The 14582-nt window shown below is 43.0% G+C and overlaps 1 protein-coding gene across 1 annotated transcript in view; it reads left to right on the top strand.

Annotated features, from left to right (window-relative positions):
- The window catches only part of LOC127365100 (titin), a 182806-nt gene that overhangs the window by 33080 nt on the left and 135144 nt on the right, over positions 1–14582 (top strand). Inside the window, exons 38-52 of the mRNA XM_051402823.1 lie at positions 72–260; positions 3744–3794; positions 4475–8077; positions 8657–8935; positions 9219–9785; positions 9981–10262; positions 10344–10622; positions 10751–11032; positions 11136–11414; positions 11509–11796; positions 11917–12195; positions 12296–12577; positions 13236–13514; positions 13852–14130; positions 14255–14533. Of these exons, the coding sequence (XP_051258783.1) occupies positions 72–260; positions 3744–3794; positions 4475–8077; positions 8657–8935; positions 9219–9785; positions 9981–10262; positions 10344–10622; positions 10751–11032; positions 11136–11414; positions 11509–11796; positions 11917–12195; positions 12296–12577; positions 13236–13514; positions 13852–14130; positions 14255–14533 (7497 nt within the window). The remainder of the gene's footprint in view (positions 1–71; positions 261–3743; positions 3795–4474; positions 8078–8656; positions 8936–9218; positions 9786–9980; positions 10263–10343; positions 10623–10750; positions 11033–11135; positions 11415–11508; positions 11797–11916; positions 12196–12295; positions 12578–13235; positions 13515–13851; positions 14131–14254; positions 14534–14582) is intronic.

The following is a 14582-nucleotide window of genomic DNA, read 5'->3' as shown; positions in this document are numbered from 1 at the left end:
GTAGTATTAGTGCATAATTAAGCAGATGTGGCTGAGATGTTCCTGACTGTAAATTAACTCTGTGTCTCCAGATCTGCAGATTTCTTGGTTCTGTAATGACAGAGAGATCAGACAGTCAGACATCTTCAGCATGTCTCATTATGGTGATACCTGCCAGTTGGAGATTTCCAGAGCTCTCCCCAACCACGAAGGAGAGTATTCATGTGTTGCCACAAATTCGGCAGGAATGGCCACATGCACTGCAACTTTGAATATTGATGGTGAGTAATTCAGACATACGTGGCGTTAAGATATACCTGATACTGTCAGACCAGCACGCAATGCATAAGCTTCAATAGTCAAACCTTCTTTGGTAGCATGTTTTTAACTAGGCATGCTCTGAGCTCAAAATCTGAATCTGTCATGTTAGTTTCTGCTGAAGCAACAAGAGACTCTGATACATCAGAAAACCATCCAAAGGTCTGTTTTTAGTTGAAAACAAAATCTGAAATTTTGGGCTCATGCCGATGTGGTCTTCAATCAGAGCATCCCTGTTCATACTGTAAGTTTCCAGACAGCTCTGCTTTTAGGAGTGTAATCCTTGCTTCACACTTATTCACTTGTCAAACATAAAATTAGGCATCTATTGGCCACCAAAAAACAAAATGTATTCAGCCAAAAAAAGGCCAAATGCACGTGGCAAGGTTTCAGGCATGTTCAGTATGCTAGTGCTCTTGATCAACTGATGCTGGTCGTACAAAGATTTTAGATTTTAGACAGCATTTTGTAAAACCCTTTTCGTCTAATTTATAGTCAGGTAAAAAATGTATCAAATATCAGTGCCTTAAAGGAGGAGTGTTTAGCCTATCTTTAGCCAAAATAATCACAGACAGCCCTACGAGATCTTGGAAGGCCTGCTAAGCATGCAGCACAAAGACTGGAATCAGTGGAAATGTTCATTTTCAGCTACAATAATCACCAAAAACCTTTCTAAGGTTCTTTTGCTAGTAAGACATGTCATTATCAACAACTGGGGAAGGTTATGCTAACATTAGCTATACATAAAAAAGGCTAATATTGATTTTACAGCACCATTTATGTAAAATTCGATTTTGCATCAAGCAGTTCAGAACTATTTTAAATATTTCCCAAGTTGAGAACCCACAGACATTGGTGACGTTTGCTAACTAGAAAGTTAATGTTGCCTGTTTTGCCTAGCAAACACAAGTAGGGAAAACTGTTACAGAGACAAAAATCCACCAACCAAAAAGTCTGTGTGAGTTATATTAGCAAGGCTAACCATGCTGTAGCCCTCGAATCAATGGTTAAATCCTTTCCACTGGATCTTGATCTTCCCATCAGACTCAGGCTAAGATGGCGAGCAAGACAATTTCTTTTAGTATGCCACGATTTATGACGTGTTTCTTCCAGCCCTTATTGTCAAAACCTAGTCATAGCAAGAGATTTTAGGCTTTAATTTAATCTTTATGTCAATAAAATCTTTGTGAAACCAGCAACTAATTTTGTAACAGTTTGCTGGCTCAGCCTTCAGAAGTCCTTATTTTGATGTTACAGTTGAACTAACTGTAGATAATAGTTTCTGTGAGCATGCAGTACAAATGTTTGTTTCTGTTTCCCACATGCTCACTTTAAGCACAGGTGATAATCTTACAGGTTTGTCTCGTGATGCATGACTTTTTTCTCTTCCTACATGAAGAGCTCTTAACAGTAGAGGCGTCTTCATGAGCGTCTTTGTCTCAGAGGAATGCAGCATGGTAAAAAAACAGAGCTGAACTTTGGAAATCTAGCTTTCCGGGTTCCTCATACGAGCATGGATATAATCCATGGCTGTTTTTTTATTTTACATTTTGGCTCCAGTGAAGTTTGCATGATTGACGGTGGAAAGCAGCCACTGTCCACTCCCTCACTGATCGTGACTGATCCTCAACGCTCCACTCCAGCTGCACTCTTGGCAAACAAGCTGTGACACAAGTAGCCTGAAGAAGTCACCAGAATGATGTGTTGACCTAATTCTTCTACTCTTTCTTATTGCCCAGATGAAAAAGCCTTAGCTAGTGTGTCGAGCACTGGGGCTGAGACTAAGATAAGTCAGAGACTGGAGGCTCAGACAGAGAGTTTCAGCTCTCTGTCTGTGGGACAAACCGCCCACAGTGTTGAGTTTACTGAGATGGTCTCTGAGAATTCCTCTGTGTCTTGGAGGACGGTTGAGATTCAGATGGAGAGCGTGAGCTCGGTGGAGAGCAGCTTTGATATAAAATTCTCAGCCATCCCCAAACTGCTGAAGGAGATGAGCGACGTCCAGGTGAAAAGTGGTGAGATGGCCGAGTTCAGCTGCTTGTTTGATGGGCAGCCCTTCACCGGGGTGGTATGGGATCATAACGGCCTGAGTCTGGCGGACACGGAGCGGGTGAGGAGCTCTCAGATCGGGGGGCTGTTGTCTTTGATCATCCAGGGTGTTGGCGTGGCGGACCAGGGTTTGTACCGCTGCACCGCCACCAACCAACACGGCCAGAACAGCTCTTCTGCCCAGCTCACTGTTGAAGGTGGTTAATCTTTCTTTTTTTATTAGTCTGTTTCTCCATCTGGTACCCCTCCACCTGCTCCTCCTGCTTCGTCCCCCCTCTCATTATTTAATATTTCCTCTTAGCCTGTAACCTGTTAGAATGTAATGGAATAACAAACTTTGTAGTCTTCTCTTCCTGCTGTTACCAGCTTCGCCTCGCTAACCTCATCCATCCATCCTACTAACCCCTTTAGTGTTTAGAGTCATAGCCTTATACACTCTGACCCCTAATTACTCTCCCTAACTTTATTCTCACCCAGCTAAAGAAGCAAATCTCAAAGCAGAAACCCCCATTCCTTCCGATTCTGTGCGTAAAGTGTCTCAGGCAAACAGGGAGACCCCTAGAGATCCCCAAGACCAAGACAAGCAGGAGGCGGTGGAGAAGCCGGGACCGTCTCCTCCATCTTCCCAGAGACCTATCAGCCTCATCAGCCACCTGTATTTTCCTGATGTCATGCCTCATGACAGGCGTGGTCAACGCCTCTCCAGCTGCCCTGAGTTCCTGATCAAACTCCCCCCTGGGCTGCTGATCAGAAACAGAGACAGCGGCTCCTTGTATTGCGTTATGAAGGGGGTTCCCACTCCGTTTGTCATTTGGCTTTACAACCGGTTGAATATTGAGGATTCTGTGTCTTACTCTGTGAAACATGACGGCCCCCTGTGCTGTATAAATGTTAACAATGTGGGACCCGGACAAGGGGGCTCTTACACTTGCAAAAATGTCAACTCAGCCACGGATGCTGAGTGCAGCACAGTGATGAAAGGTTGGCATCTGCATGCTTCTGGTCCTTCTGCTCGCTCGGGCACTCATCCACACTGCTTCCCACCTACATAGTCAGCAGAGGCACACTTCTTCACATGGCGACACCACTTCTTCAACCATGTTTTAACCACTGTGTTTAGGAGAGGTCGCTGATCTTTGTGTCCTGCTTTACTGACTTAAATATCAAACAAGACAAAGAGAGAGGGACACTCATATCACTGGGCATTTTACCAAAAAGCCAGAAGTGCTGCACACTAAAGACCAAAAGGACGCATGCAAGAATGTCAGTTAAAAGAAAAAACAAATGGATAATATGGATGCACGACCTGTCAATGATTCTAACAGTCTTGCACCATATGAGGCTTTATGTACAGTTTTGAGAGTGTTTTTAATTTGTAAATGTTTGTGTCTTTACAGTAACTGCAGCGGAGAAGGAACCTACAGTTCAGGTCCATGAGGAAGTGAAAGGTAACTATTGTCCAGGTTGTAGATGGGTTTTTTTTACAGATGTTTTTTCTTGTTTTGACTTTGTCTTCAGGTTGCTCTGGTAAGAAATTCATATGTTTCAGAACAAAGAATTTTATGTCTCATAATGTTTTACTGGTATTATTGGATGTTTTTCCAAATTTAACTTTTTTGCACTACTGAAAACCATCTTCCAAGATATCAGATGTTTGTTAGTGGATGTAATTGGCTCAGTTGTCATCACATGACAGAATCTTATGCCTGTTGGAAACCATTTTTTTTAAAATTACCTGATATTCTGAAATTAAATTGTATTTTTGCCCCTCACTCCTAGGTAAACCTGTGTGCCTTTTTTGTTTGAAACTCAACTGTTGAAAGGTTGAGCTGCATGCTGTGACACTAAATAGCGGGTTTGATTGAACAAATTATGGAACCACGCTTACCTGTTCATAGCATGTCATAGTATATGTAGGTGAAATTGTAAACGCATATATGAATTAGTTTTTTCAATTCTGAAAGTGTAAACATAATTTGTAGTAAATTGGCTAAAACGTGCAAAACAATGTGGTTTGATTTACCTTGCAGTCAATAACTCAACTGTAGATGCACAAGTCCTTATGTTTTCAGTGCAGCTGATTGTATTGTGGTTGGAGTGTGTCTCTAACTGTTGTTATTCCACTCAGTCTTCTCTAGCTCAACCACCACAGTGGAAGCGGAAACCCAGGAGTCATACTACACTGGCCTAAAGTTACCCGATAAAACCAAAACACTTGAACTTAAGCCAGAGTCCAAACGCTACTCCAGCTCTTTGGAAAAGAAAAAAGAAAAGCCAGTTTTCCTCAGTGAACTTTCTCCAGTGGCTGTGACTGTTGGAGAAAGTGCTACGTTTACTGTCAGAGTGTCGGGTTTCCCTAAGCCCACCATTCAGTGGTTCCACAACGGGCAGACTATAACGAGTTCGTCCGTGTATACGTTCATTCATGAGCAGGATGAGTATAGCTTAGTCATTACCGAAGTCCGGAGGGAGTTTGAGGGAGAGTATTCCTGTACTGTCAGCAATAGGCTTGGCCAATCGACTTGCACTTCTTATTTGCATGTTCAGTTGAAGGAGCCAGAAAGGGAAGAAAAAGCTGACAGAACATTTGTGCCAACTGGCAAACCCCCAGAGTTCACTAAAACTATAGAGTCTCTTGAGTTGTGTGAGGGAGGTCAGGCTTTCTTTAGATATATTGTGACCGGGGATCCTCTCCCTGAGGTTCAGTGGCTCAAAGGCAGCTTCCACATTCAGCCTAGTGGGTTCTGTATCATTGTGAGCAACCCAGATGGATCAGGCTTTATTAATATTAAGACTGTCAAACAAGAGCACAGTGGTGTGTACACCTGTAAGGCCTCCAACCAGTATGGGGAGGCCTCTTGTACTGCTGAGCTGCTGGTTTTCAAGGAGAAAGTTCAGGAAGAGCACACATTAGTTAGGAAAACCAAAGGTTTGAAAATATCTATGACCGAACAAACAACAGAATCCAGATTAATCCATGAAAGAACTCTGTCTGATCAGATGATTTATACCATTAGCACAGAAGACCGGCAGATTATTCCCAGCGAGGAGGTGGGAACCCTCAGAGAGCTTGATATTTCTGCTGCCACCCTTCATCGAGAGCAACTTACCCACCAGGCAGCAGTGCTGCAGTCTCATGAAATGCAGGAGAGGGTTTCTTTGGCTCCCACTCATCCACCCCAGGTCTCAGCTGTTCCTATGAAACAGCTACACATGGCGACTTTCTTATCTTCAGTCCAGGAGAGACAAAAGATCACTGAGCAGCACTCAGATCGGATTCTCAGCCCTGAAATTGTAGAACTCAAGTTAGCCAAAGAGCAGCCATCAAAGCTCATGTCAGCCACATCCGAAGAGGTCCTACCACTTGCCACAGTAAAGGCTGAGGCCTTGACGGACCAGGCTCCAGAGCATGTGAAGACCTTTACCGAACCCAGGCAGCTTGTTAGTGTTCATCAAGTAGAGTCCACTCTGCCCCTCCAGGATGAAACCTCAGGCGTCACCCACAGGCCAGAGGAAGAGAAGTGTTTCAGAGTCACCGAGGGGGTTAAGATTTTATACTCAGCTCAGTCTACAGGGCAACTCCCACTCACAGAAAGACACTCTGAGCCTTTGCCAGCTTTAGATGCATCCATTAAACCCTTGATTGCGAAAGAACAATTTAAGCCAGTGATAGCACCAGTGGGCGAAACTAGAGTGGCTTTATCTAAGGAGCAGATATTTGAAATACACAGGCCAGAGCAGGAAAGTATCACCCCACACAAAGACATAGTCTATAAGTCAGCTATGACTACTGAAGAGAAATACGAACTCCAAGGTGAACAGATTGGACAGGTGCCTGGTATAGCTTCTTCTGTGTGTCTGCAGCCTCAGCGAGAGGGAGAAAGACTCCTGAATCTGCAGGTTATCAGTGATCAGGACGTTTTACAGTCGGAGGGTAAATTCAGCAGCAAAAAGCCTTCCGCAGAGCAGGCAGAAGTGAGGAAGAGTCCAGTTTTATTGCATTCGGTGACTCAAGAAGAGCAGAGAACTGCCGTTTGTGAGGCAACTTTAGAGTTCTCTGCAAAGACTGATGCCATGTATATTCAGCCGAAGAAAGAGTTGCCACAAACAAAATACCTTCAGTCAATTCATTCTTTATCGGTTTTACCAAAGGAAGGCATACTTACCATCACCAAACCTGACCAGCAGGTGGCAATGCAGAAACAGGAAAAGGCTAGAAGGCATGCAGCTACCTCAGAAGAGAGAAGGGAGATCACAGCAGATTATCACACAGATCTTGATGTGTCGGTGACCGGGATTCAGTCACAGCTTCGAACTGAGCCAAGGCCTTCGAGCATCCTCACAGTCTCCTCCCAGCCCATGCAGCTCCCAAAGGAGACACCTTTCGTTACTGATGTGAAGCAGCAGCGAGCACTAGTCCAGAAAGAGGATTACTGGAATATCATGCATTCTTTGAATGTCACAGACACTCAGACTCTGGAGGAATGTCACACTACTAGCCTTCAAACTGATGAAAAATTTAAGCTTGAGATGAAAACGGAGCCTAAGATCCCCAAAAAAACTGTTTTTATAGAGGAGAAAGCCATGGCCACTGAAAGCTGTACTATTTTAGAAGCAGCTGAGCAAGACTTTGCGGTCCAGATCCAGGAGGGTCAGTCAGTCCGGCAGTCGGTGTTGCTAGACGAAAAGCAGATCATTATAGGAGAGCAGTCAAGTGAAATACATAAATCTGAGGGCTCGATTGTCAGCATCGTGACGCAGCCCAAGGGACTTATGTTTGTCCATGAGTCTCAGGACAGTCAGACTCTACCTAAAGAACTAAACTTTGTCATTCAGATTCCCAAACCATCAACTCTGAATATACGATGTCAACTCAGAGACGCCCTTCAGTCTGCGATGGCCAGTGACCAACCAGTGTTACTTGCCGATGTTGTAGGAAGGTTAGAGGCAGTGGAAGTACAGGAGGTGAAGGTTCAAAGAGAGCCTAAACGGGCTTCATATACATACCTGATCACAAGCCCAGGTGCCCCCATGGAGATCACACTGTCTTTTGAGGGTGAATACCCTCAGACAGCTGATCTTAGGTCTGAACTCCAGGTAGCTCTGCATGCTATGGTTTTCCAGGAGCAGCAAAGTCTTACATCAGAGAAACCAGGTACCATGCAGATTGACAAGCCTCAGAAAGCGCTGGTCAGCTCAGCTCACACGAAAGAAGTGCTGTCATCTGTGGTGGACACCTTTATGGTGGCAGAGAGTGCAGTTGTATTTCCCTCTGCTGTATCTCAGTCTGCAGCAGTCAAGACTGAAGCCAGGGCTTCCTTCCAAAGTGCAACAGTTCAGAGTCAGTCTGAGATCCATGAATCTACGCAAGTAAGCAGGAAGACAGTCACTCGTGAGGAGTATCTTTCCGAGGCAATCATGATCAGTGAGTCCTCTGACAGTCTGGTAGATTATCCCATTATTGTTGATTCTCTGGAAGACGTTTGCACTGAGGAAAATGGCAAGGCCATTTTTACAGCCACCATAAAGTACGTCACCAGAGTTAACTGGTTTTTCAATAGCCAATTGGTAAAATCTGGCAAGGAGTTCAAGTGTTTTAAAGACCACGATACATACACACTAGTTATAGACAAAGTTGTCAAGAAGAAGCATCAAGGAGAATATGTCTGTGAGGCTGAGAATGAAGCTGGCAAGACCACAACATCTTCAAGACTCACTGTGGTCTCAAGAGGTTTGATGATGGGCAATTCTTTGATATCATCATCAACTAACTCCACACGTGGTGAATTTACAGTACTGTTGTCTGCAAACCTCAACCATAACTCAAACTTCTTATTGGGAGAGTATGTATGAAATCCCATAGAATTCATTAAAAAAAGTCTCTTCAAAGGTAAACTAAATCTAAGGGTTTGAGGTTTTACCAGACAGCAGTGGCATTCTCACTTGTCCTTCAAGCCTTCATTCCTCTTCATGTACGTCACCCCATATCCATTCCTCTGTCCTTCCAAGGAGTCCATATCTTTAAACATCCATCAGTCCTCATTTCTGGTCCATTCCTCTTTGCATGCTTCCTCTCTTTTTCTCATCACAGAATCTCTTTAATCACATCTTCAACCCAGATTTAATACAATTTCTTCCTCCACAGTCACATCAATCCAAACCTAATACCATGTTTCTTCCTCCACAGTCACAACATAACTTTTCACTTTTCCATCCCAAGATCACCACCTCCAGTAAAAACATTCCTTTTTTCTTCTATTTCCACTTCTTCTGTTTACTCACTTAATTTTTTATCTTTCTTTCTCTCCAGTGAAACCTGTGTTCAGACACAGAATTGCCCCTGTGGAGATCAACATTGGCAACACTGCCAAGTTTGACTGTGAAACTGAGGATGCTCCGAATGTGAGCTTCAAGTGGTTGAAAGATGGACACCCCATCAAAGAGGGTGATAAGTACAGGATTATCAGTCGCTTCAGTACTTCCTCTCTGGAACTCCTGAGCCCAACCAAGGAGGATAGTGGCGAATATTCCTGCAAGGCGTCCAATCAGCACGGCAGTGATGAATGCTCTGCCTCTCTAAGTGTGACAGGTAAGAGCAGCGCATGTTTCCTTTTTCTTTGCTGGTTGAGTTTGGAGCTGTTATTGTATAAGACTGTAGTTGATGTCTTTTTCCTACAAGGTATTATCTTTTGCTGTTCTTTGCTGGTCTTCTTCTGATAAATATTGGTGCTTGAGACTCTGTGTTTTGTTTGTGAACTGTTTATAAGCTTCCTTATTCTGCTGGTTTGTTTTTTTGTCTAGTTGGTCGGTTTTGGTTAAGAGGGTATAACATATTACCACTAATGTGTTTCTTTTTCTCTTAATTCTTATAGAACAATTCCCTCCATCCTTTATAACTAAACCTGAGGCTCAGACTATGTATGTTGGAAAGAGAGCAGTGATACAGTGTGTAATAACAGGATCTGCTCCACTGAATGTAGTCTGGCTCAAAGACAACCAGGCCTTACCCAAAGAGTCTCCAAGCTACCAGACCTCTTGTGAAAAGAATAAGCACATTCTTGGGATAACCAAACTTGAGCCAGCTGACATGGGGCTTTATGTGTGCAAGGTGTCTAATAATGTTGGGTCAGCTGAGTGCAGCATGGAGCTGCGTGTGATTGATAAACCCAACTTTGTGAAGCCCCTGGGTCCGATCGCTGCTGTGGTCGGAGCTCCTCTACACCTGGAGTGCCAGGTGGATGAGGACACCGGAGTAACTGTCACCTGGACCAGAGATGGTAGAAAAGTGCACCAGTCTCCGGACTGTAAACTGTCTTTTGAGAATAAGACGGCCACTCTTGATATCCTAAAAACCATACTGAAAGATTGTGGGAATTATGTGTGCACGGTGACAAATGAAGCTGGGAGTGCAACTTGCTCCACTTCGGTGAAGGTCCAAGGTAAGAGCTGTCTAGTTAACTTTCATAGCTACTGCAGAATTTGAAGCTGTTGCAAATCTGCAGTACTGAAAATTAACACACTTTTATTCTGTGGTGTTCAAGTCTTAAATCTCTTCTTTTTCAATGCTGGGTTGATATTTTTAAATAACCTCTTTGACTTCATAAAAGGCTCTTTTTAACCTCACACCTCTCCAGAGCCACCAGTCTTTGTAAAGCGGCTCGAAGCCACCACAGTTTGGAAGAAAGACAGCACAGCACGGCTGCAGTGCACCGTCAAAGGATCCCCTGAACTTCACACCAGCTGGTTCTTTAATACCAGCGAGCTGTCTGCTGGTGGCCGATATAATATAAGTCTGAAGGATGGTGTCACTACTCTTGAGATAAAGGATGTCATGTTAAGTGACAGTGGAAACTACACATGTGAGGTTCTCAATGAGTCTGGGTGTGAAAGCTGCAGCACTAAAGTAACCGTGAAAGGTGTGTAGGGAACTATATAACAGAACTACATTTTCAGTCAGAATGAGAACTTGTCTAACTGAAGTATATGTTCCCCTTTAGAACCACCATCTTTCAGAAAGGAATTACTCTCCATAGAGGCAGTCAGAGGATCTGTAGCTGTCTTGGAGTGTGAGATTGCAGGCTCAACACCATTCGAGGTGGCCTGGAAAAAGAATAAGAAACGCCTGTCCGCAGATAAGAAATACCAAATAGTGTCACAGGGGTCCCTGGCCTCTCTGGAGATCCACTCATTTGAGAGTGCTGACGCTGGTGAATACGAATGTGTCGTATCAAATGAGGTTGGGTCAATAACCTCAAAGTCAGTGGCTAAACAGAGAGGTTAGTGATGCAAAGAGATTACAGGGCATACTTATACTAGTATACTTATTAAATTATAACTTTCATTATAATTTTTGTAGTTCTGCTGGTGGTTGTTTTTATAATTATTATTAATACTGTTATTTCAGAGCCACCTATGTTCTCAAAGAGGATTGAGAGTGCTACGGCAGTGTTGGGAAATACAGTGAAGCTACAGGGAACCCTGAAAGGCTCAGCTCCCATCACTATAAAATGGATGAAAGACTCTAATATGCTAAGAGATGACGATGCAAATGTCAAAATGGCATTTGAGAACAACATTGCTAGCATTTCCTTCTCTTCTGTTGAGATAAAGCACGGCGGCAAGTATACTTGTCTGGCTGAAAACGAGGCAGGACAGCAGAAATGTGAGGCTGTCTTAACAGTTCAAGGTTAGAACACGTTCCTGTTCATTAGAGATATTGTTTATATAAGAGATATAAGTTCAGATGTAGATGTTTATAAATTCTGAAACTCTAAAATGTTGTATTGTAGAACCTGCTAGGATCTTAGAGAAGGCGGCATCCATCAGTGTGACTGCTGGGGATTCGGCCACATTGGAGTACACGATTTCTGGAACCCCAGACCTCAAAGTGAAATGGTTCAAAGACGGTAAAGAGATGATCAGTGGCCGTAAATATAAAATGACAGTGAAGGAGAACACCGCTGTCTTAAAGATTCTCACAGCAGATAAAGGCGACACGTCAGAGTACAAGATGGAGGTGTCCAATAAAGTTGGAAAAGACCAGTGCACCTGTTCAGTCACCGTTATTGGTTAGTTTTAGCCAAGAATACGTTGTTAATAACAGCTGAAAGATTTAGCCCTTTATGATGGTTACATGTTATGATGATATATTTCCTTACGCAGATCGTGCAGTTCCACCATCCTTCACCAAAACTCTAAAGAAAGTGGATGCGATTATTGGTAGCAATGTTACCTTGGAATGCAGAGTTTCTGGATCTCAGCCGCTGGTTGTTTCTTGGTACAAAGACAATAAAGAAATCCACAGTGATGACAAATATAAGCTTGATTTCAGTGGGAGTACAGCCTCTGTGACGATAACTGACCTGGAGCAAAGTGACAGTGGAGTTTATACATGCCGGGCTGCTAATGCCTCTGGAGAAAAAGAGACCAGTGGTACTTTGTCCGTCAAAGGTCAGAGGAGTTGAATAACTTCACCTTAAAGCCGAGATTAATCAGGCAGACATTATCATTACAAATATTTAGAAGGTATTGATTTGAATGTTTTCTCTTTTTCTTCCCAAATAATTCCAGAACCTCCAGTCTTCACAGTGAAACCTGAATCCCAGGATGCTTCACCAGGATCAAATGTTGTCATAAAATCAGCCTTTACAGGCTCAGCTCCACTGGTTGTTAAATGGTTCAGAGAAGAGAAAGAGATTTTCACTGCTGGAAAGTGTTTCATAAAGAAAGATGCTTCTTCGAGCTCTTTGGAGCTTCACTCTGTGAAATCCAGTGACTCTGCTAAATACACATGCCAAGTGTCCAATGAGGCTGGCAAGGTGGATTGCACTGCAGTCCTCTTTGTCAAAGGTGCTGTTTCATTCTTTCTTTTAAAAAAGTGATTCGCTGAACTGTTGTTTTCTTTACTTAACCTCTTGTTTTTACTGTTATCATTGCTGTGAATTTACAGAAGCCCCAACGTTTACAATGAAGCTTGAGCCTTCAGTGCTGCTGAAAACTGGCCAACCTCTGAAGTTGTCTTGCAAAGTACAGGGCACTCCTGTTATTAATATCACATGGTTTAAAAATGGCTCCAAAATTGCTTCAGATCACAGACACACAATGTCCTTTGACAGCTCAATAGCGACTCTGGAATTAGAGAACTGTTCTGTAGAGGACAGTGGAGATTATGTCTGTATGGGGTCCAGCCAGGCCGGCCAAGACCAGTGCAGCAGCTCAGTCACAGTGAAAGGTTGGTTCAGCCTTAAGTAGTTCTCTTCATAGAGTTTACCCATAATTCTTTAGATTGTTGACATGAAGTCTGGTCCACATTGTTCTTTTACATGTTCAGAGGTTGCACTATGCTAACATGGAAAGTTGAACAGTAATTAACCACATCCATTTCCATAAATGCACTTATACATTGTATTAAACCAGTTCAAGAACCAGAGATAATTTGGTGGAAGAAGTAGGGTCCTTGCAGACCTCCATGTCAATTAAGCTAATTGTTTGATTCAACTTTTGTTGCGATGGGAGTCCTAAACAGACAAGAAAGGAAACGTCCTGAAGGTCTCTGAATGACCCTGTCATGCGATAGTGATATATCTATGATACTTATCCTGTTTTTCAAGTCCCATGGATATTTAACAAGCAGATTTCTTTCAGTTTCTGCAATTAGTTTGGAAGCTAACCACAAATTTCAGTCCCAAAATTAATTGTTCTTCTCAACATGTCACCAAGAATCAATGTACCTTCATAAGTAGACTTTTCAGGTCTTCAATGAGAGTTTTCAATTTGGAGGTTTTGAACATCTAAATGAATTATGTAGACCAGACTGGCCTCATTACACTAAACTTAGTTTCCAGCCCTTTATTGCCTTTAAATATAACATTCATTATCTTTTTTTATAGAGCCCCCGGTGTTTGTGAGGCCTTTCGAATCAGCTGAGCTTGTAAAGGGATCCGACATTATCTTGGAGGGAACCGTCTCAGGTTCCCCTCCATTTGAAATAAGTTGCTTGCTCAATGATAAGCTGATCAGACAAGACCAAGGGCATAAGATCAGTGTTGAAAACAACACCATCACTCTTCAGATCTTAAACTGTGAGAGCGGAGACGCTGGGACATACCAGTGCACCGTTGCAAATGATGTTGGAGAGACTTCTTGTTCTTGCCAAATTTCACTGAAAGGTTAGTCAAAGGACAGTGTCAGATACTGTCGACTAAGGTTATCTTTCTGCATGCTTCCCAACTGACATTGAATTATGCTTTTATGCTAATTTCAGCAACCACATTTAAATATTTTACATTTGGGGAAAATTCTGGCAGTGAATAATGTGAAGATTCTTGCGTAATAAAGTGTAATCAGGACACCATAATGATTCCTATTCCCTGAAGAGTTGTATTTTATTATTGTTTAGATGGAGATAAGGTTGAGAGGGTTAGATCAGGGAGAAAACTTGCAATGTGGATCATCTGTGTTTGTGCAAACCCGCCTGCAGTCTGACTTATGGTCTTCTCCCACTAGAATCACCGTCATTTGTTCAGAGAATAGAGGATATGTCCTGCATGGTGGGCTCTGAGGTCTCTATGAAGTGCATGTTGTCTGGATCACTTCCCATGACTTTCTCCTGGATCAAGGACGATCATGAGATCACAGAAGACGAGCATGTTAAGATGTCCTATGAAATCAAAAGTGCCGTGTTGAATTTGAAAAATGCTCAGTTATCACATGGTGGGAAATATGTCTGTCAGGCACAGAACAAAGCCGGGACTCAGAGATGTGCAGCTGTGCTCATTGTGACAGGTTTGTAGTATGTTTGTGTCTCAACTGCTGTTGCTTTTGTGTCAAGCTTGATGTTTCATCTGTCGCATTAACACCTGCAAGGGGTAGCAGCTAATTCAGTTTTTGGGTCATTTTGTTATCTCAGAGCCAGCAAGTATTTTAGAACGTGCACATTCCATCAGTGTAACCCAGGGTGACCCGGCCAGGCTTGAATGCAGATTCTCAGGCACCAAACTGCTCAGGTCCAGATGGATGAAGGCGGGAAAGGAGTTGACCACAGGCCAGAGATACAAAGTACAGAGCACAGACACCAGCTCTGTGCTCACAATAATTAAAACAGTGAAAAGCGATAGCGGTGAATATACCTTTGAGGTTTCAAACAATGCTGGGTGCAGTTCTTGTGAGGCAGCTGTTACTGTCTTAGGTCAGTTCATCCCACAGTTTTAATATCCTTATTTTATTGTCTATTTTAT

Source organism: Dicentrarchus labrax, unplaced genomic scaffold, assembly GCF_905237075.1.
Source record: "Dicentrarchus labrax unplaced genomic scaffold, dlabrax2021, whole genome shotgun sequence".
NCBI classification, from domain to species: Eukaryota; Metazoa; Chordata; class Actinopteri; family Moronidae; genus Dicentrarchus; species Dicentrarchus labrax.
This window is presented reverse-complemented; position numbering and strand designations above follow the sequence as displayed.